At 39.1% G+C, this 23,658-nt stretch overlaps 1 protein-coding gene across 1 annotated transcript; it reads right to left on the bottom strand.

Moving 5' to 3' along the window:
• Nucleotides 1–1,500: 1,500 nt before the first annotated feature.
• SNAP23 (synaptosome associated protein 23) lies at nucleotides 1,501–23,046 on the bottom strand. The gene is made up of 8 exons (XM_068399529.1): nucleotides 22,998–23,046; nucleotides 13,140–13,245; nucleotides 12,527–12,568; nucleotides 10,697–10,745; nucleotides 10,056–10,173; nucleotides 5,984–6,136; nucleotides 5,258–5,402; nucleotides 1,501–4,257 (listed from the first exon to the last, which is right to left on the bottom strand). Exons 2-8 carry the CDS (start codon nucleotides 13,194–13,196, stop codon nucleotides 4,192–4,194), a joined length of 630 nt encoding a protein of 209 aa, XP_068255630.1. The 5' UTR covers nucleotides 13,197–13,245; nucleotides 22,998–23,046; the 3' UTR covers nucleotides 1,501–4,191.
• Between the last annotated feature and the right edge of the window lie 612 nt (nucleotides 23,047–23,658).

Here is a 23,658-nt window from a genome sequence, read left to right as displayed (position 1 = left end):
CAACATTTCTCTTACATGATCACGAGTACATTTAGAAACCTTTCAATTACTCATTGTTAGGCTCCTTTGCTACCTTGGAGCTATGACAGCTATCAAAAATTCTGTAAAGCAAAAGGGAGAAAACACCATGCAAAATACTGAATGGTGCCGAGTTAGTCCTGGATTAACCAAATTTGTTCCAGAATGGAGGAAGACTATTTCTGTTTCAAGAAAAAAAGCTGGGTGTTATCCTCATGTTTTAGCTCACAGCAGTAAATGTGACTAAGTCACTTAGTAGCAAACTGTTCTCTACATTTCAGCACTGTATGTAATCTGTTAGTAGTTTTATATTGGGAGCTTCTCAGTTTTCCCTTCTCACCACTCCCACTACAACAAGCAACACTATAAACCGATTTTATTTCCATGCGCAATTACACTTGCAGCTTTTTATTTTTGGAATTATTGAGGTAGAAAGTGTTACCCTAGTTAACAATGTAAACCATTTATGTATTTTATTTCAGACCTATATCACTTGCTCTCCAATTTTCCATTGCAGTAAGATACACTTTTCATCCATTTATTCAATCAACATTTAGATAGTGCATTGCTGTTTCAAGGGCAGCAAAGGTGAATTAGCAACTGCAAGTCACTGCACTGTGTAAACAGCAAATTATTTCACTGTATAGCCTTCACAGAGGAAGTTCTGCAAGTTGCTGCACAAGCAGCATGTGCTGCATTTCATACTATAGCTACACCTGTGTTGAGAGGCTTAATTCATCTTTCATCAGGGAGTAGCCTAGCTTGAATTTACCAATTATCCTCATTTAAGTGTACCCACAGAACACGTGCTGCATGCTCACAAGTTACATATGCAGGCTGGCTGTAATTTTTTTTTTTTTTCCCCTAGTTACCAGTAGAAATATACTATATGAGAAATACTTTTCCAAGCCATTCCCAGATATGCTATTGTCTCTTGCAGTTCAAAGCTGCTGCAAGTCAAAACAAGTCTGTATTTTCCCCCCACCTCCACCCTGCTAAGGGCATTCAGGGAATCTGAGGCTCTAGTATCAGAGAAAATACAATTTAAATTGCCTCGCAAGTGAAGTTGCATTAGCAGTAGGTTAAATCACTAGATTTCACCTACTGGACTAGGTATTTGCTAGGCATCTGCTACTGATACTTGACTGGAAAGCTTAAGTTATTTTACTTAGTACCTATATAATCCTGAAGTATAGTCCCATGTCAAATCAGTCTTTCAAAGAAGAGATGGACACATTTCATAGTTCAAAGTTAGGTGAGGTTGATTATACAGGGATGAAAACTAGAGTGTTAGAAAAAAAAAAAATCACAATATTCCTCTCTTCCCAACCACACCCATTCCTTTGTTAGCATTAGGATTTCTGTGAAATAAAAATAGAAGGGAAACTTCCTAGTTGCATAGTAGCAACTAGTTCTGCCAAGTTTTTCAAGGACAGGAAACTAAACAAAGACATTTCTAAGAGAAAATAGATTTAAAACACATTCAGTTATAAAAGTATGTATTTTTTGTGCACAATATATAGTTTAACAATCAAAAGCAAAAACTGTAAACTTTCATTCTTAGTATCACTCAGAAATACAAAGATGTACAAGTGTTGATTCCATCCCATAGATATGGAAATTAAGCTTCTATTCTACAGACAACAGTAAAACAATCCAAGAAGCAGACTGCGTTGTTCGCTAACATAAAGGCACCAACTCCCTCACGGATTTGGCTCTTGCTGCATCAGAAAATAGTATTGATATTCCACTAATACTGAAGCTTAGAATCTCAGAAATTATTTCCTTGTGTGGTATTCATTGCAATATTACAATTCTGATATACCAATCAATCACAGCATTCTCTCAGCCAACGTGCTAATTTGTTATTAGAGCTCAGGGAAGTAAAGAACATGGGACTTGTAATGGCAAGGGAGGAAAACATTCCAGTGTTTGGAACGTCCAGATGCTACAGAGCAGGTTTGCACTGTTTTAAGCAAAATAAGGTAACCGCTTTAGTCTTCTGTTCCAGGAGACAATCATAATTAAATAATGTATACTTTGCTTTCACAACCAGCAGCAAATATTCTTTCAGTTAACCTGAAGTTTCTAAGAAAGAAAAAAAAAAGCATACAAATCCCTTATGCTTTCCCATGCAAGTGGTCGTTAGAAATTTACTATGCAATGTTCTTAAAAGTACTTCTTTGCTACTTGTGTTTTTAAGCACATAATCTTAATTTACTAATGGGGTAGATAATGAGCTTTTAAAATTCATTAGCTTTCCAACAATTACTGGAAGCCAGACAGAAGCCAACACACTACTGAAGGATGCAGTCCCCTAATAATGACTTTACCTTATTCACATAAGACAGTCTACCACTGGCCTATTTATCACATGCAGCAGCTCCATCCTTTCGTCAGGTTTTATTTTGTGGGGTTTTTTTTTTTTGTTGTTGTTGTTGTTTGTTTGTTGTTTGTTTTTTTTTAATTTAAATATCAATTTGTCCTGGGGGTGAACTAAGAATATACCAGTAATACTGACTGTATTTCTACTAAAAAGAAAACAAAACGTTTACCACTGTCTTACATTTCAGCAGATTAGCGTCATCTCTCTAGCCCTGGGATTCATTATTAATGGCTACAGGATACTTGTGGACTGTCCTTCTAAAAAACTACCCCATTAATGCTATTAGTTTTCATTATTCCTCCAATCGATTTGAAGATTTTTGCCATCCAACATGGAGTATCACTGGTTAGTCCAAAGCATCATTTTCACCTTTAAAACAGGCATAATATATTGCTGGGTGGAGTTAAAATTATACAGGTCACTTGCCAAAAAAAAACACCCCAAAATCAAGAAAATCCTGGGAATAAATCTGATTATATTACAGTAAAACCAAAATGTTTTTCTTCCTAGGAAGAAAGCTTTACCACAGCTGGTCAGAAGCTCCTCTATTCTGCAACATAACAGTAACATTTTAGTTGCAACTAACTTGGACATGTAATATTTCCAATTGCCAGTCCCAAACTCTGCAATAATAAACCAGTCAGCAATCTATTTAGAACTAGTTTATTTAGAACTAGCATACAGTTCTTAAATAGGTACTGCTTCCTCCAGACTTGTGACAAAGATGTTTCATAATAAGCTTCTCTGTTTTCAGTAGGTTTAAGAAGCTCCCCCAAGGTCACCGCTGAGAGCAAACTCTGCGCCAGATCTCAGTCATTATTTTGCACCAGAGAAAGGCATAAACTGAACTCCAGTGAAAACTGGCCAAAATAGAATCTGATACAGGATGTGCGAAAGCTGCATGCTTTCCTACTCAGTTTCTTCCAGTTAAAGCTGGATCATTCAAACACTTAACTTTTAGATGAGGGGCATAAAATTTTCCATCAAATAAATACTTTAGGGAGATAGGTTTATTTTCTTCTACTCATATGTGCATGGGGTTTAGATCAGGTATATATACACACAACAAATATCAGAACAATGCAGCATAATTTCCTAGTCATGGCCTCCAAACTAATGTCATTTTACAGTAAAGAAATGGAAACCTGTGTATCCCTCCAGTTACCTTTACATTAAAGTTCATGTCATTAGGAAGTGTTTTAAAGCCCTCAACACACAAGTAGTAACTAGTGGGCCTCTTAATTCTGTAATCCACAAACTCAACCCCAAACCAGTCATGTGGTTTGGACTGTAAAACTACAGTTAAGCCTGCTAGAGATACAAGTTAGACAATATTCACCAAGTCCCTATTTTAGTGAAGACACTCAACTTACGAGGTATTTCAAACAGTGCAAAGTGCCCTCTCCAACTTTCCACAACTGTGAATTCAGGTTACCCTGCTTGTTCAACTTCAATAAAGGACTGTATTTTGGGTGCAGGAAAAGAGACTGCGAAGGGGAATAAAACATGCAAGAAGATCCTCAAAGCCATAAAACTTTTAGCCCTGAGCAGTTTAAAGAAAGTGAAGGCAGATGAGTAGGAGGAAGTTACACTGGCTGCCTTCTTGGAGTCAAGGCCACATTTACATGAAACAATAAAAAAAACATAAGAAAATTAATCCCTATAGAAAAAGTACTGCTTCATTTTTCCCAGCACCTCTTATCTCAGAATAGGAGAAGTTTCACAGATCGATGAATATGGTGGCTTGCAGCTGGAGAGACAGTGTCATTGAACAATGACAGCAGGCTTTAATTGTCAATTAGTTTCTTGGCTCTGATGTTGGCTTGCTCAATGCGTTCCCTGTTTGTATCGGCCTGAAAGAGGAAAATTCATAGGTCATTTGCAGACTTCATGCAAAACAATTTAAAAATTCAAACTGACATGAACTTCTGAATTGCAGGTTATTATCACTGTGGTAGACAGAAGGGGAACAACTTTTACAAGCTGGAAGTAATTCCTGCACACCCCCCGCCCCCCTGCCAGTATATGCTGTCAATTCTGGCAGAAACAGAATCAGGAGAAATAGGTTTCCATTTTTCAGCTAGGGTTAGGTGTTCACTTTTTTTGAATCTTTAATATACACTATTCATTAAGGCTTTTATTTCCTTTCTTAACCAGCATGCCTGTAAAAGAATTTCTACTCATTTCAGAATACGTGATTTTCTAAAATACAACTAACTTCCTCATAAGTTGCCCTCTGAAAGAAACCCCCCCAAAACATATCAATATATGATTAATCTGTTTTAGGAAGTAATAAAATTAAAAAAATATTAATGGATATGACTAACTTCATGTGCAGATGAGGGCAGACCATGTCCCTGTGCACCTATAAAACCTATTATTCCAAAGTCTCCCCAGCCCCAATATTAACCTGTTCACAAGAATTAGGACAATGAATTATCTGTGTTTTACTTTACATTCAATGATTACAGTGACTTTTTAGGAATACCAGAAGAATCTTGTTAAAAATAGCTATTCCCTACCACATACAAGATTCCCTGCGAGCAACAATCCCCCAGTTATAGCTCCTGTAAATATTTGCCCTTTTGATCCCATCAAGTTTAGCTGTTTTCAGAGTAAGCAGTGACATGTGCTATATCTTTAGGTTTCCTGACACTCTGAAGCATTTGAATTTTCAGGTACATATCCAAACACCAAGATATATCTCTTGTTCAAATCACTGCAACCTAGAGGATGGTATAATCTTAATGCATATTTACTGCAAATACAGGTAGATACGACAGTGAGCTCATTCCTTATAACTTGTCAGTAACAACCTCTAAGCTGAAGGCAGAGAACACCTTTGACACTTACCTTTACATTTATCCGGTCTATTTGTTTATTCTGTGCATCAATCTCATTGCCCATATCCAAAGCCATGTTTTTCAAATTCCCAAGAATGTTTCCCACTTGAGCAAGATTTTCATCCATTTCATCTTCTCTGGCATCATTTGTTATCCTGTTCAAATAATTAAGACAACATTTCCAAGAATCAAGAACTCGCTTTTCCCTACCCTAAATTTACTTTGATAGAAATTGTTTGCTGCACAGTTATCTGACAGGCAATATATTCAAGCCAAAGTATATTTTTCCCCTTTTAAAACACCATGTATTCCAAGCAAGCAACCCACCAAAAAAGGGTACTAAGCTAGCCACTATTACAAAAACAGCCTTAAAATTTAAAATAACAGCTGCCAGAGGAAGTTTAAGACACGAATTTGTTTCAAATATACTTTATGACAATGAAAGTCCTTCGTATTTTTAACAGTCCCCTCAATAAGTTAGCACTAAGCTCTGTAGTCCTCACGTCCAGAAAGAGACTGATAATGCCACCACTATGAAAAAAATGAAAGTGTAATATGAACACCACAATACTGAAAGTGTAGGTGTCTGCCATCTCCTCTCCAAGCAGTAAGAGTTCTTCCAAGCAGCAGTAAAGTTTACTATTTAGCAACTTCACCTAAAATGCATCTGAAAGAAGCTACCAACTGGTAACTTAGGATTTCTGCATTTGAGATTGAGAAATGTAAAGAAGCAAACCTTGTAATATATCCGCCACTTGGTCCTCCAGAAGTCTGAGGCTGCTGCTGATTTATACTTCTTGGTTGCATGGATATCACATGATCTGACGAGTTCTCTGTTCCATCTCCCCAAGTTGCTCTGTATGCCTTGCTAGCCTCAAAATTCTTTGTCCTACTCCATAAAAATAAGAAATCTGAACTGCTACATCAGAAATATGGCTTCCTGAATGAATTTCTGTATTAATCTAGGATTTTCAGAAACATTCGAGGGATCTGGACAGGCTGGATTGACAGGCCAAGGCCAACTGTATGCGGTTCAACAAGGATAAGTGTCAGGTCCTGCACTTGGGTCACAACAACCCCATGCACCACTGCAGGCTGGGGGAAGAGTGGCTGGAAAGCTGACTGGCAGAAAAGGACCTGGGGGTGTTGATCAATGGCCAGCTGAACATGAGAAGGCCAACAGCACACTGGCTTGTATCAGAAATAGTGTGGCCAGCAGGACTAGGGAAGTGATCATTCCCCTGTACCCAGCACTGGTGAGGCTGCACCTCGAATACTGTGTTCAGTTTTGAGCCCCTCACTACAAGAAAGACATTGAGGTGCTGAAGCGAGTCCAAAGAAGGGCAATGAAGCTGGTGAAGGGTCTAGAGCACAAGTCTTATGAGGAATGGCTGAGGGAACTGGGGGTGTTTAGCCTGGAGAAAAGGAGGCTGAGGGGAGACCTTACCACTCTCCACAACTACCTGAAATGAGGCTGCAGTGAGGCTTTTCCAGCCAAAACAATTCTATGATTCTATAATTTGTCTTATGCCTGAAAGAGATTAGATTTTGCATAGACAAAGCCTTGTCCATACAATACAATTTCTTATATCGGGATAGTACAAACGTAACTGAGTTACTCTAGGGGCAGTTGATTCATTTGTCTCGAATTTTAATACAAGCACAGTAATTTCCTTAAAGTAATATACTTTACCAGAAGAGAGGAAGCTTATGACAGTAACAGGAAAGTTTACACTGTCATAAGATAAAGTTGCATTTACAACAGGAGTTAGTTTAGAGTCAGGATTAGTTACTTTTCGGGGAATAAATGAGGATGAAGGAAAAAACTCCCATGAAACACAAGTAGCTACACTATGCAAGAAAACCATTAATCTCTACCGGTTTTTGTCAAACATTTTCTGTTGCCAAGTCTTTCTTTTTAAAGTTAATGTTTCTCAGGTTAATCTTGATTATGAAATAACAGTAATCATGTTTAAATAGCTCCTTCATTCTGCAATTCAATTGTACTAACTCCATTAGAGCAACAAATCAACTTACCATTAGACTTGTATGACAAAATTCAGAAGAGAAAAAAAATTAAAGCAAGCACACTGACATGAAGCAAGCTCAAGAACCACATACCTGCAAAAGCAAGAAAGGAAGAAAATATAACAGAAAAATAACTCATCTAAATTGGGGTCAGTTCTCATGAACCCTAAAGACATTTTGAGAAGAATATTCTCATGTTCATCTTGTTTGCTGGCATTTTCAGTTTAAGCTAGATAATCCACAGCCCACTGTCACTTTTCTGCTTCATTAAAAGCCTGTGAAGGGAAATCTGTAGTGTCTTTCAGTACATCTAACTTTACAATTACAGGTAATCAATTTCTATATCTATAGTGCCTTTCAGTAGCCCAGATGTTTCACACTTGAAGAGGTGTGAAATTAGCTGTAATGAAGAAATATTCCCCTTATTCTTCTGGCATTTATGTAATCAAAATGGGAAATCGTATTTCATAGGTCAGATCCTATGAAAAGTAATCTAGTATGAATACATCAGGGGGAAGACAAGGAATAATTTCTCAGTTCATAATGGAACTGCTGCACCCAGCAGAACCCTAGAGAAACCTGAACTAGTCAATTGTAGCTCCTTGTGCACACACAGGCTTAAAGATCATAATTTACTGCAACTAGATTGAGCATTATATTTTAATCTCATTCATGCTAAAGCTGCAACAGCAGGAGAGCTTTGCACGCTTGGCTTCCAGATTAGCAAAGTCTTAGGTGCCAGAGGTAAGCGTGAGGAATTTATTGAACAAAAACAAGTGTCCTGAAAACTACTTGCACATCTGAAGTAGACAGACAGAAACAGAACTGTTGCCCTAACTAAGCACAGTTAAGAGCAAAGCTTCTCACCACCTGATTTTTTTTTTGAAGAGCCATTTTTCAAATTACTATACATTCACTTTTCTCATGTTTCATTTCTGTAAGAGTAAGGCAATTTATACAACCTGTCAAACCAGCAAGGGTTTAAGCAGTTGTTCAATGTTGCCACAGCTAATACACTCTACAGTAATTGACATTTTCTCTTCACATCAGTATTACAACACAGCACAGTCACAAGGAGACCTGCATGCAGACACCATGCACGTGCAAGCACAAATCCAACAGAAGCATCACTTCAGGCAGCTGGTTAAATGTACATCTGCACTAATAAGACTGACCTTGTCCTAAAATCCGCTTTCACCAGTTAAGTGAATACAGCTTCTTATCCTAGTCTTCATTTTTAGAAAGCAAGCGTCAGTGTTAGGAGAGAATGGAGAAGAAAGAATAGTAAAGACCAGCAAACAGTAAATTGTTATTAGTACATGGATTATATTAGAGTACTGATGGTATTTTGTGTTTTCACAAAGCTTTTATACATACTCTAAGCCTAGGAGAAATTAGAAAAGCAATATTTATTTCAGCAAGTGTTCTGATTTAGCTTTATGCAAAAAAAAAGAAAAGCTTTGGAGATAACTGGTTGACAAATAACCAACAGAAAAATTTATGTACCAGTAGATAAATGAAAGGCATTCACAGTTGCTGCTTCTTCATTGCCCTCTACTTATCTAGTAGATTTTTCTGCACATTACTGACCATTTTTGTACACAACTCATTCTTATATTGTTATATGTGTATTTGGAGTGCCACAAGGGTTCACAAATTCTTGCTCAGTGTCAATAACTGAGTTTAGCTTTGGTGAAATAAGACTGAACTATAGAAAACAAAGAGTATGCCAAAACACTCAAAGTCCATGGGCTTGATAAAACTAATATAAAACAGTAAGCACACCTATCCAGTTGTCAGGACAGAACTATCTGCCTTTTCAAGACATTAAAGCTCTAAGACTCTCAGCCTTCGAAGACACATTCATATCTATTCTAAATGATCCTCCAAGTATTATTCTGTTGGATAAGCAGACTCAGCTAATCAAAATAATTTGATAAGTTTTTTTTTGCTCATGCTAAAGAGCTAAAAATGAACAAACACACACTATTTACTTCAGTGGTCACACTCTTAAAATAACTTAATTCACACAAATCAATTTGTTACTTTGCTGCTTAAAGCTAGCACACCTTCAAAAGATAAATATTGTTTTCCTTATAATAATGATTTCTGATCATTGTTTAGGCTGTTTAGGAGTTTAGAAGTACAAACCAAGTGCCATACAAAAGATTAGATTACTCTCAACTGACTTGGACATGGTAGCCATAACACTGATGTTATAAAGGTACTGTGAAGCAGGCCTGCAAGAATTTATGTAGTCACTGATGAAAGATTATAGCTTTAATACCAACATCTGTTCTCCTACTCCCTTCCTTCCTAAACACGAACATTTTTTAAATGCCTGGAGAACCAATATTGCTTTCCTTCTCCAAAATAGAAGTTTTCTTGGCTTTAAGTTAGTACAAAAGTACTTTTGTGAAAAAGTGATTTTTGGAGTCAAATTTCTAACAGATACACACTTACATATTAGCAGTCCAATTTGGTCTCATCTGTATGGACATTGATAGTATTCTACTAAATATAAGCTTTAAGGAGATTAGGGCACAATTGTGCAGGATGTTATACAGCAGCTATATTTAAAGTGAAAGGGGCACAATATATGGTTAGATGCAAGTAAGCTTTAGCTACTTTTAAAAGGGTGTACCTCTGCAAAACAAAACAGTTGGCTTTCCTAGAGATTCAGCATTTTTTAATTAGATCTTTTATTAGAGACCATCTCCCAGTACAGCCGCTATTGGGAATGTTCGAGAACTTCAAACCCAAGTACCAATTTAACTGACCTGTTACAAGGACAGACACAGAGCCCACAACATTTGTTGAGCTCTGTCAGTGTCTTCTCAGCTTCTCTCATATCCTTATTTATCTGGTCCATGCCTTCTTCTATGCGATTTAGTTGTTCTAGAATAGAAACAAGTAACCTGAATAAACACAGATTAGGGAAATGTGGGGGTGGGATGTTAACATTTCTTTCAAGCAAGAAGCTACAATTTTCAGTTCTACCTTTATACCAAGACTAATGCTTTTTTTTTTTTCTTTCCTGCCTTCTGGAATTTTTAATTTTATTTTTAAGAAAAATATTAAGTGATAAGTTTTGTTTACTGTATTAAAAATATTTTCCCTATCCTTAGAGCAGCACTTCTGTTGCTGCTTTTAGAATAAATGCAGTTACATTCATGCTGTTCGGGAAAGGAACAGCTTCTGTAGGAAAGGCTGTATTACATAGTAACTAACATGATCTCTCAACTACTTTAAAACCTCTTTTAAATACTACAAACACATGCGAACAACCAATTAGCAAATCTCATTTTCACATAAGTAGTCTTTAAAAAGCCTTTAGTATCAGCAGCAACTCTTGGATGATAATCCTTTTTCTTAGTCATAAAATTGATTTTGTGTTAGAGAGGAAGAAGGAAGAACTCACCTCCCTGTTCATCCAGCATGGTGATAGTTTTGATGCCGACATCCTGGGACTGCAGAAAGAAATTTATTTGCAGATCTCAATACAGCAGTGCAAAATCAGAAGGTCTCCATAGTAAATTTGATAAGCCAACCAAGTTCATAATAAAACACTGCTAGGAGTAACTTCTGTAATAAAGCTATGCTAAGTTTCAAATTAGATTCCTTATTAGGCTGATAATAATCTCACCTGTTACACTATCTCAATTAGTGGATTTTTGTGAGGCTTTTTTTTTTTTTACATTACAACAAGATGATAAAACTTATTGTAACACTCAGATTGAACTATGACAATGTCACACTAAAAAAGTAAACCTAGCTGTGCTTTGTTTTGAAAAGTGGCATTTAGTTCATTCTTTATCCCTACACCCTTCAATAGGGCTGAAAAGGCCTTAGTCCTGGAAGCCAGAATAAAAGAAAGCAAAACAAACCCTGCAAAACCGTTCTTGAGAATTCAGCAGAAGAGATAAGGAAGAGAATAGCCCATCACTAGTTTTAGAATCAAGCACAAGAAATTAGCAGTGAGGAATATACCACAGTACAGATCTTTGCTGGTGTGGAGTCTTGAATCTGGCATGAAAGTTGCACTCATGCTTTACTGGAAATCGGCAGCATAGAACTGGGTATGGTAGGAATTATTTTAGCTTCTGTGAATCACCAAAATATGATACCAAGAGAAATTATGTTGGCTCATTACATGCTCTTAACATTTGTGTTTGAGAGTTGTTCATTAGGCTACGCTGATTCAAACACCTCACTGGTAATAGTGGCATCTTCAGTTCCACAGCAGGCTGCTACCATCTGGACAGTGGGTACAGGCTCTAAAGCAGTAGTGACCAAACACTATATTCATTGGATTATTTTTTAGTGTTCTCATGCTGACAATAAATTGTCTTAAGTCTTCAGCAATAAAAGCCTGGGCATCAGCTTTGAAAAGCATTACTGCTTAGTCTCTGGATTCCCATTTGTCTATGGCATATCCAAGTACTAGCAAAATTGTCTTGCTGAACCAGTTAAGCTTTGTTAAGTCTACCAGAGCTGACTATCAGCCATCTTATCTTACTCCCTACCAACAGGATGCTCTATATTTTTTGAAATTATAGTATCAAAAGTAAACTTTCAGCCATTTTTACAATGGGGCATGCAAGCTGTAACAGTGTAGAGGAACAGATTCCTTATATAATGTCACCTAGATAAACACAAAATACAGATTTGTCTCAAGCATGTACAAGGGTGTTAAGAGCTTCATTATCATACTTACCTATCTTTAAAATTAAAAGTGATCAACAGATGGTGAAAAGGTATTTAGAACTACTTTTGTTCAGAACCAAAAGCAGCGCTACCCTCTACTACCCCACTCAACTGAGCCCTACCCTCCTCCTCAAAGCAAGACATTTTCACGTTGTTCACAGGGAAACTGAACTAAAAGACAAACAGATGTTATGAGAAGTGAGTGATGCAGCAGCCAAAGCCATACCGGCCATCACAGAAGACTTTTTGTAACTGGTCTGTAGCATTTGGAGATCAGGACATTTTGCTTAAGAGGAAAACAGGTAAAAAGGATATTGATCCTTCTGTGATCTGACTTTACATAAAAAACATGTAAAAAATATTAGGTTTCAGTAATTCCAACACTACTGCTGAATTAAAGCAGCAACTTCTAATAATGAAGTGTGTCTCTCAAAAAAGTTTGAGAAAGACAAAAAAGTGATTAAGATCACTTTGTGATAATTAACATGCTGCTTCTTATACTTCAATTAATAAATCCCCAGGGAATTCCAAAGCTTTTCCTTACCTCAATGGCCAAGCCAAGAATCCTCCTTGTGCTTTCCAAAGACTAGAAAGAGAATTTTAAAATAATGAGTGCATTAACAGTATATACCAGTGTCTGAAAGTCATCTTTACCAGTTCATTGCAGTAAGGCAATGAACAAAGGTTCATCAGCCTGTCTATAGGTAATACACACTACAAAACTGTCATAGTGGCAGCATACTAGGTTTTTTTTCAGTAGGTAGTAAACCCTTGTTTTTTAGTACTTGCTAGTACTTTGCTTATCCCATTGGAAAGTCATTATAAAAAAAAATATATCCAAATGAATATTAGTTAAATAAAAGTCATGAAGCATCAACATGATTAAGAATAGTGTAGGTAACTAGCCTGCATTGTCTCAGTGATCAGGACTGGGTGGTCAGCACTCAGTCAAGTAGGTAGCTTTACAGTTCAGAAGTTTAAATTCATTCTTTCTTTTAGGAGTAGTCTTTGCTCCATAATTACCAAGTAAAGTGAGAGTTTGAAACATTCAGCTATACCCTTGCAGAATCACTACCCTAGACTGTCTTTATTTTAAAAGATACTGTAATCTGGACAGATAAGTACTGTCATCCCAGATGGCTTCCTATAATACTTACCTCATCAGTGACCTGGTTGGCTCTCAGCTGAATTTCTTCAGGCGACAGTTCAGCCATGGTGAGAAACTATTATTTCTAATTAATCACGTTAAAGAGAATCTTCCCCCTGTAATGAGAGATACCAGTTAAGTGTCACAATTATCCTTTTGTCAGTATTTTAAGCTGAAACTAGAATACAGTTCAAAGAATGAAAGCCTGCACATTTCATTCTGCATAGTACGATAGCTGATCAGGACTAGAATGCACTAAAAGAATTATTCAGCAGATATGACATAACTGAGTGGCTAAGAGAAATGCAGGAACAACCAGTATGTGAAATAGCTTCCATTCCAAAGCTTGACTGCCTAAACATTTTTGGAAAATTTTATCTATTGTTAGTTTTAGGTAAAAATCAGGTAATGAAGTCTTAAAATAAAAAGCTTCTCCATGTTGGAAAAGCACATTGGTTTACCCAGTAATCCGGAAAGAAATTCATTAAGGCATTCAAGTTACCAGCATAAGCTTTAAGTGTTCTTCCCCTTCCCTTTGAGGGATTTCAACAGAGCGTCAGAAGAAGAGGAAACATTTTCACAGGCCAAGCACCACCTAAAATAATTCCAGTAGCACTCTAGAAAAAGTTGTTCTTACGGCATGGTGAATCCCTCAAATGCAAAAGGTTCTACAGAAGTTTTAAATGGTATGTCTGCAACTCTAGCAAAGGTTTTCAAATCCACCTTTTTCATAATAAAGATAGGATCAAGATTTTCATAACTGAAGTCTCAACACACCATGATTTAACTTTTGGTATAACCAGGAAATATATTTTTGCCTGAAGAGACAAAAGGAAAAAGCAAGCCCATCAATAAGTGTATTCTTATCAGAGCCAGGTTTTTCAGAGCTAAGAATCTGCATTTTTGTTGGAGGTATGGTAATAAATCCAGCACTCCTAGCAATGGGAAAACAGAGCTCCCAGGCTATACAAGAATTTAATTAGATAGCACATAAGCCATATAATAAGAGGATTTTTTAAAATGAATTTTCTGCTTAACTTTAGATTATTAACCCTTGCTCTTTCACATAAGTAGCTTCCAAATAAGTTCATGTTATCCACTTATCCAAAAGTCCTGCTTGACTAACAGAACTACATTCCATTTTTCCCTACAGGATCCGTATTTCAGAAGACATAGCATTAGTAACTGCTCCTAGAAGGGCAAATTCATGCAGATTCACCCAGCTGCCAGCTAGAGAATGGATGCTGTTCACAGCTCTTTGCCTGCAAAGCATGCGTACCTCTGAGTGTAAATTGAAATCAAGTCACCTAATCCCTTACAGCTGAAGTACTTGAGGATTTAGAGAATACTTTAGCAGATCTGGTCTTTAGCACCTAACATACCTCTTCAGCCTAAGACTATGGCTCTAGGAGGTTTTTCTAAGTAGTGTCAACACAAGTTAGTTTTTGTCTATTTTTAAAATGATGGCATTCTCACACAAGGCCTCCAATAGCTCAGTTTGCAGTAGTCCAATTTGACTAGATAATCAGTGACTTATCTTTTCATTCACAGGCTTAAGCTCCTTTCATGAGGTTTATTTAGGGCAGCTCAGTCCCAACTATGAATTTGGGAATGCCCTTCAAGCTGGTTTGCACAGCTAAGGACCAGTAAAGCAGGGACAGGGAGGAAAGGACCCATTTTCACTGAATTAGATTAAGCACAGGAAAATTACATCAAGCTGGACAAAGCATCTTTGGATAAAGATCTCACTTACTCAATATTCTGAAACAGGATGAAATTTCAATTATATAGTTGCACTGAACAAGCAATATCTGGATTACTATAATTGTTGCAGGCTTTCCCTACTTTGGATGCCACATAGTCAGGTACTTCTGCAGCTTGGAGCCATAAAAAACACACGTCTCATCCTGGACAGCAAAAGGGATATCACATCCCCACTCCGTGAATACAACAGCTTCCCAAGAATCCCACTGTAATTGCAGAACAGGTCCAGAAATGCAGCTGTATTCCCAGAGTGACCTGCAGATTTCTTTTTCAGCAGCCCTGGTGTCCTGCTTCCCTTTGCAGCTGTGGGTTCAGGCTACCCAGGAATTCACACACCAGCACAAACACAACTGCTGGCCACATGATGTAACCCAAGCTCAGAAGCTGCATTTGAGTTACCCAAGAGCCATACTGCAGCCAACACTACACAACACAATAACAGTTTCTTTGCTTTTGAGGCAAGGACATGACAATAATATTCTCAAACATGCATAAGAAGGATTTGTTTATAAAATAAATCTTTAATGGGTAATAAGAACCTCTGAACAAATGTTTGCCAGTACTTTATACTACTACCTTCATGCCAAGAAAGCACCCAAAATCTGAAGAAAGAGCGTATACTTTATCAGGCCAGGTACTGTGTTTTGTGTTTTATTCCATACTGCCAGAATGTTGTCCTGTGCTACTAGAACCACAAGTTCATGGAGGAGCCATTGAAAAACAAACCAGCAGCAAGACTGAAAAAGGAGAAGGAAGGAGACAACAGTCAGCACTTCCAACTCCCAAGCTAGAAATTCTTGGTGGTACAGTTCGGAAGGTAACATATTACTGGAAGTTGACAGTCATGAATTTACATCAGGACCGAAGCTCATGTACACTATACTAAATTCACCTTAGGCTTGAGAATCATGATATTAATAAAGTCCTATGAAAGATAATGCCATGTTGAAATCTGATAGTAATTACATGGAGAAACATAGCAATTACATGAACAGCTACTTCATGTACTATTAGCTATCAAATCATTCTCCCCCAGCTTTTTCCTGTTTCCATTAGCTCACTAAGGAACTAGCAATCCATTATTTGACACAAATAAGTTAGTATTAACACACTAAACCAGAAAGTGTCTGAAGTTGCATCTGATATCAGACAATGGCTTGAAAACGCAAGCACTTGCCTCTGAATCTACCAGTTCTAACAGCTGACAAACAAGCTCTGCATTCCTCTAGCTTGCTCACATCTTCCTGAACAACTCTGCTGTCAGACAGCAAGTAGTTCTGCAGAAACCTACAGCATTCTTCCCACTTTCCCCCTGAACTGATGGTATTTGCTCTTGAAACTGTTTATGACTTGACATAACACTGAAGAAATTCAGCTCCAGGATATGAAGGAAAAAATGCTTCTACATAGCAGACACCCATAACAGAACAAAATAGTTACTTCCGGGATTCCTCAAAGCTGAGGTATGCATGTGATTATCTTCTGATGCTCATATTTGGACTGCTGTAGTATTTTGCCTCATGAGATGAAAACATAATCTAAAGTGTAGTTTATATGCTCAATTTACAATTGCTAAGATAACCAACCTACGTGGAAGGAAGCTAAATAAAACCACTCAGAACACTTGGTTAAGAGACAAATGTTCTGACAATCTTTTATCACAGACAGAGGGTACAGCTACTTGCTGGTTTTTTTTGATCATCTATTGAGGTCTTATGTCACTGAAAACAGTGACAGAATCTTGCTCTCTAGACTTCCCAGCAAGCTTACCCACCATCACTTTTCAGCCATTGCCATTACAGCTATGTAAAACAAGATAGCATTTCCTTAAGACAAGCTTAAGAAAGCATGCTCTTTGAATTGGTTTGATTATAACGTCTGAATACCCAAAACTGATGCGTTAGACTCCAAAAAGCCATAGTTTTATTCCTGTTAGTTCATACAACTGAGTTGGCCAGCATTGCTTTTGAAAAAAACACAGACTCACACACAACCTGCACAGTAGCCCTGCAGAGGAAGTTACTGCCATGAGGCAGAATAGAAAAGGACATTCCCTAGGCAGTAACAAAAAGACTTCTCACCACACAGCAGTTTATAACATCCAAAAAGCACTTAGAGGTAACCGAGAAGAAAAACATTTCCAAAAAAGCCTGTTTCCAGAGATGGAGATACACGCTTGACAGCTGCACGTCTAATTGGAATGGCTGGAACATAGCAGGTGCCTTTATTGCAAGGTATCTCTAAAGAAGAAGTTACAGCACCCAAGGTGAGGCCATTTGTATTGAAATAATAGCTCGGCTATTCTAACAGAACACAGTATACGTACATAAAGAAAGGATACTCATTCCCCCACCTTTCTGCATAGGAATCATAAAGCACCGATTGAGGTATCCACCTCTGAAGTTAATGGTGTATGACAAAATTACTTCATATCCAAGACATTAAGTTTCCTCAATAAAGACAAAACATTCAGAGAGAAAATACTTGATACGGCTAAAGCGTTCCTGGCACGTATTTTTTTTATAATGTAAGGTTTACTAAGGCAAGCATTTATTTTAATATCAATGCTCAATGCTTATTTTCCTTGCTTTCCCTCTCCTACCATTTTAAAAATACTACTCACAAAGTAACAAAAAAAAGACGACAGCCTACAAAGAGACTTCATAGTTACATTGCAACATTCTGCTATGTTAGTTTATTTTCTCTCTATACTAAGTTTTAAACAAGAAACTACTGTACCTAAATACAAAGTAGAACTCCTTTAAAGAAGGATGTAATGTCAGCTGTATTTACTTTTTGTTATCAAAAAGTACTCTGCAGTATTTGCTCAGTTACTAGACTGCAAGGATTAAAGTTGAACACATTTCAGTGCAGCTCCCCCTCTACCCCTTGCATAGGAAAAAGTGGCACCTACAGACTATGCAGAATTAAGCTTGCTACAAAAATACGTTTTATTGAAGTAACGGGCCTCATGAAACTTTTCTACCAGGAAACTTAGAAGCTACAACACATTCATCATCTTAACTATCACCGTCTTATAAAAAGGAAGATTCATCAAGAAACAAGAGCAGCAAGGAAATAAGCGCAGGGCCTGCAAATCATAAGAATATGTCTTTTCTACCATGTTTTATTTCGGAGATTGTGGGGAAAGAAAAAGTTCTTTGAAATTCCAAATCTGACCACAAACTTTAGATGTTGTCTCCTCACAAGACTACTCATATTGTGCTAAGCCATCCTACAAGCTCACTGTTATAATGCATATTACAATTAAGATATTACAGTCCAAACCAGTTGAGGATGGATTAGACTTAAGTGACTTCTATCCCTTGGACAAGAGGAACAATGAGGTAAGGGAAATAAATTTATGCCTGCACAGATTTTTTTTTTTTTTCCACTTACTATGTATTTAGTCATTGCTCCAAAAACCCTGAAAAACCTTGAATTCACTCTCCTGTGTGAAATTGTTAGGTTGGAAAAGGCTGAGGAAAAGACATGGCAAAGGTGATTTTACAGAACTGTTTAAAATCTCAAGGTATTTCCTGCAAAAGAATGAGGGATGTGACAGGCACTTTTGTGCTGATTTTATCACAGTGCCAGACCCACTCAAAGCATCATTGGCTTAGAGATCTTCATTTGGTTAATCAACACACCCATATAGCAGCTGAAGCATTTCAGTAGTTTCTTTGTCTAACTTGAAAAAACTACAAGGTGACACAGATTGATGTGAGCTATGGCTATGCCTGTATTAGCAGTAGGGTGATCCTGTGAGTACAGTGCAAATTTTCATTTGGGGAAAGTGCTGCTCACATTACCACATTTCAGGTGAATCAGTCACAAGTGTTTAATCAGAGTTCTGCCCCAACCCAAACTACTGAATTGAGAGCTAACACCTGCCAAGCCATAACTTTCATAAGACTGAGTGCAAGAGGTACAAATTCAGTGTTAGTAATACCCACAGTGACCTACTGTCTGCATGTATAAGTCTCCAAGTTTAAATTATCTGCTTGTGATCAGAAGGCTAAGACAGCATCATTTTATTCAACAGCAGCTCTCTAGCTGACAATAGGCACATTAAAAACTTCGGGGAAAAAATAAAGCATTTGAATTGACAGAGCCTCAAGATCAAAGTACTGTTTTATGCAGCCAGCGACAACATAGTCATCTTTGCCACCCGTCTTCCCAGAGCACACAGTAAAAAATTAACATCAAATCTTTCTTTTTTGTCATTGGTCTAAGATACTCCTCTGCACCACTAAAGATTTTTCTTACACATGTTCTCTTTTTCATTCAGAATTACTTGTCAACTGGATGCCAGCTATTTATGCCAACACTCAGTTTCCAATGTAAACAAGTTTCAAAAGGCATTACAACAGTGAGGTAGCACAGTCTTTTCAAGGGGTTTTCAATCCCAATAATCTTCTGAGGCTTGTAAGGCACTTCCAAGGTAATGAAAGCTATAGTAGGCAATTTACATGCTGTTTAAATATGCTTTTCTTCAGCACTAGCTGAGAAGCAATTCTAAGGCTTATTAGCTCTAGAAAAAAAGAAAATTTACTTCCTCGTTTCACGACAGTCATGACATATTCAGGCTGCGCGATCCAAAGCACTTAAAACCCGTAAGAATTTTTTGTCCTACCAATCTTCGTGAATTTAAACCAACTCCAGGGCACCACAAGGCCTAATAAAGTGCTTGCTCAACTGCAATTACACCATCTGCATCTGGAAAGGACTGTAAGTAGGGAGAGGCTGTCAAAAGGGACAAGTTTTCTTAAACCAGACAGGTCTATTTGCACCACACCAATAAATTGTGCTTGCACTTTCACAAACCCACATTGAATGATCATAAGACTTTTGTCCTCCACCTCTGGCTGACATGCAGCAGTTTTGTGCCTCTGACAGGCTGAATGCCTTTCAGAAATCTGTCACACATCCATCATATTTGCTAAATATCACACATTAATTCCTTACCGTCTAGTGGTCCTCTATTTGAACCTAGTCCCTTCTCTATCAAGTTATACTTCTAATCAATATCACGAACTTTTCTTTCTCCTTCACTGATAACTCTAAACTAGAAGTTAAGCACAAACATTTCCTTTTTTTCCTGTTAAAGATATTTTGATAACATCAGTAACACACAGCAGACTGTGCCTTGGTGCCTGGTTCCATAAATGAAGAATAAGTAAGAGGTCCACAACTTTCTTGTGAGTAGGAATTAAAGTGAGAGAAGAAACCAGCATAATATTTTGGCCATGGAAGATAAGGGCTGTGAGAGCAGAAAGCTGGTATAAGATTGTCTCTTGAATGCCAAAACCACAGGGTTTACTAAGTTTGCCTTCCAGAGTAATTTCTTTCTCTCAAAAGAGCTGTTTCCAAGCTGTGGATGAAAACCACATAACTCCTACAAAGTGTTCTAGCAAGACTCCATGCTTACGTCTTCATGTTGTTTTCCTCTTCAAAATCTAGTGAAAGTTTTTGGCAGTCAGGAACTAAATGTAGCAGAGTTGAGTGGAAAACTTTCATACATGTATGTCCAAGTTACTCATTTTTATAAAGACATGATATGAAAGAATCCCACTCTTTCTATTTCCAAATAACTATATTTGACTACCTCTTCAGTTCAAGAAGGACAGGGAACTGCTAGAGAGAGTCCAGCGCAGAGCCACGAAGATGATTAAGGGGGTGGAACATCTCCCTTATGAGGAGAGGCTGAGGGAGCTGGGTCTCTTTAGCTTGGAGGAGACTGAGGGGTGACCTCATTAATGTTTATAAATATGTAAAGGGCAAGTGTCATGAGGATGGAGCCAGGCTCTTCTCAGTGACATCCCTTGACAGGACAAGGGGCAATGGGTGCAAGCTGGAACACAGGAGGTTCCACTTAAATATGAGGAAAAACTTCTTAACAGTGAGGATGACTGAACACTGGAACAGGCTGCCCAGAGAGGCTGTGGAGTCTCCTTCTCTAGAGACATTCAAAACCCGCCTGGACGCGTTCCTGTGTGATATGGTCTAGGTAATCCTGCTCCGGCAGGGGGATTGGACTAGATGATCTTTCGAGGTCCCTTCCAATCCCTAACATTCTGTGATTCTGTGATTCATTTCAGATAAATCAGAAAGTAATACTTGTACTTTATCCTTTTAACATAATCCACTAAACCTTAAAATCCTACAATTCCCAGTTCACTAGCTCTTTCCTTGGATGTTTCATATACATACCAGGACAGAAATTTTAAATAATAGCTACTAACCAATACATCTAAAAGTATGATTGAGAAATGCACCCTATGCCTCCTTTTGGGTAATCTTACCACAAAGGTAGGAACTAGGAGATGGCACAACCCTGCTGCTGCAGCAACTGACTGAAAGCCAGTATCTCATGAGCTATACTTTAACGATCAGCTAATTGGTACAGCCCCAGGCGGATCATGGATGATCTCTCAGTTCCTTCTCTTGTAAAGCAAGCTGTTGCCTTCCCTAAGAGATGGAAAAAATAATGAAACAATATTCTTAGAAAAATGTGAACATTAATTATAATATTTCTGTGCATTCTTGCAAAGATCAAAAATTAGTTTACAAATTAGATGGCTTTCTATTGAGAGTTGTTTTTTTTGTTCTTTCAAATTATTCATATCACTAATGTAGAAAGAATTGTTTTTTAAAAACCCTTCCTTAATACAAGCAGTTATCCTACTTGTTAGTTAGCTCAAACTCAGCCCAGCTAATGCACGGTGGTACAAGGTATCAGCACCAGAATGTACTCCTCCATATGATTATGCCTACAAGATAAATGAATAAAGCATCTGTGACCCTGTGGGAAGAGGCCAGGGCCCAAGAACAAGACGCTACTCTGCATGCTTCCTGCTTTCTCTTATCAGCTTCCTGAACACTGCACAGGGGCGATAGTGCAAAGAATAGGCACTAGTAATGCCACCTCCTCTGCAGTGTGTTCAGTTCTATACTCATCTCAACAGTTCATTCTTGTCCCTGGAAAAGCCTCGTGATACCTCCTCCAAATTAGTTACTGGCTAACACACATTAATAATCAACCCTAGATTCACATACAGACAGTAACAGATTCCATTTCTCCTAATGACACAAACTGTGCTATATAACAAGCTACTTCAAAAATTTTAGAGCAGAGGAGGTCAGGCGTATAGGCTTCTTACTAGACTATCAGTAAGCAATTCATTGCTCATGTCAATGAATCAAGCAACTGATATCACAGGAGGCTTTTCCTTTGTCCCTGAACACCTCCCTACATAGCTGTTCTCTCTGCAGCACAGCATCGGGTTTGTTTATGAAGGAGAAGTAAAGCAATACTCAGCTGGTTAGTTCTGAACACCGAGTATCTATTGCCCTTTTTAAGGGAGTGAAAAAGAGGAAGGTAAAAAGCTAGAGAAGTTACATAAAGAAATTTCCGAAGTTTCTTTAGCTCATTTGCTTATGTTGTCAAATAATGTCTGCTGATTTGATAACCTTCGTTGGGTGAAACAGAAAGGAAAGTGAAAAAAAAAGAAGTGAAAAATAAAGCTGACCCTTCTTTAGCTTCCCAGAAGCGCCAAGGGCATCAAGATGTACAATTAAGAGAAGCACAAAGGCACGGGTTACTTTTGATGCTTATTGTTTACTACTATGTACCCCAACAGCATCTTACCGACGAGTCTAAAGGCAGCAGGACATAATGCAAGTTTAAGAAGACACATCAAGAGAAGGGTTTTCTCTCGTATCCTACTAACAGCTCAATTCAAGGGCTCTCACCAAGCGAGCTGAAAATACCTGGAAACGGCACAGATGCCCCTCACAGGGGAGGGCCGGGCGAGGCCTCCCAGCAGCCCGCGGCTGAGGCAGGGACTTGGAGGGCCCTCCAGAACCGCACCAGGCCGCGTCCCAGCCGCCCCCGGCTGCCGAGGGACGGCGGCACCCACTGGGCCAGCGCGACCAGGACCACGCCGCCCCGTCCTGCGGAAGCCGCCACCGGCCCCAGCGAAGCCGGGCCCGCCCCGCACAGGGCGCTACGCGGCAGGGAGGCGGCCACGGACCGGATCCGCCAACCCCTTTCCCCGCCCGGGCTGCAGTGAGCCGCAAGTCTAAGCCACCGTACACCTACCAGAACCACCGCTGCTGCCGCCGCTCCCTCACGCCCCGCCGCCCCTGACCCGCCCAGTTAAGACCCCATGTCCCGCCCGTCCCCGTGCCGAGCGCCGACCCGCGAGCGCGTCACCGCCCACCCGCCGGAAGCGGGAACCAGCCCCACCCGTCGGAGGCGGTGCCGCGCGCCACTCCCAACATGGCGGGGAGGAGCAGACGCCCTCGGCCCCCCACCACGCAAGCGGGGCGGTGGGAACGCCGGGCCTGACGTCAGCCGCAGCGTGCAGCCTGGTTACACCCAACACGGCGCCGTGCGAGGCCCTGTGCGCGTGCGTCGGCGTCCTGCTCTTGTTGCCGGGAGCGCGAGGCGTGCGCCGTTAGCGCGCGTGTCGTGCGGCCGGTGCCGGATGGCTGTAACGACGGCAACAGACGGCGCGGTACAGAAGCAGCCTGTTTGTATCAGTGGGGCTTTTCTCCGGGTAAGTTGTTGTCTATTAGGAGGGAGCGTGTCAGCCCCTCTGGTGTTATAGGGGAGAGAACAAGGGCAGAAAGGGAAAGATGCCGTTTGGAATCACCGGCCTTGTCTGTTGTGGCTGAACCAGGTGGCCCTTCCTGGGGCATATCCCTTCTTTGGTGTGGGTAACTCCAGCCCTGTTCAGGCTGCTGTCAGGATCCTATAC

The sequence above is a fragment of the Nyctibius grandis genome, chromosome 4 (genome assembly GCF_013368605.1).
Source record: "Nyctibius grandis isolate bNycGra1 chromosome 4, bNycGra1.pri, whole genome shotgun sequence".
Lineage (NCBI taxonomy): Eukaryota > Metazoa > Chordata > Aves > Nyctibiiformes > Nyctibiidae > Nyctibius > Nyctibius grandis.
This window is presented reverse-complemented; position numbering and strand designations above follow the sequence as displayed.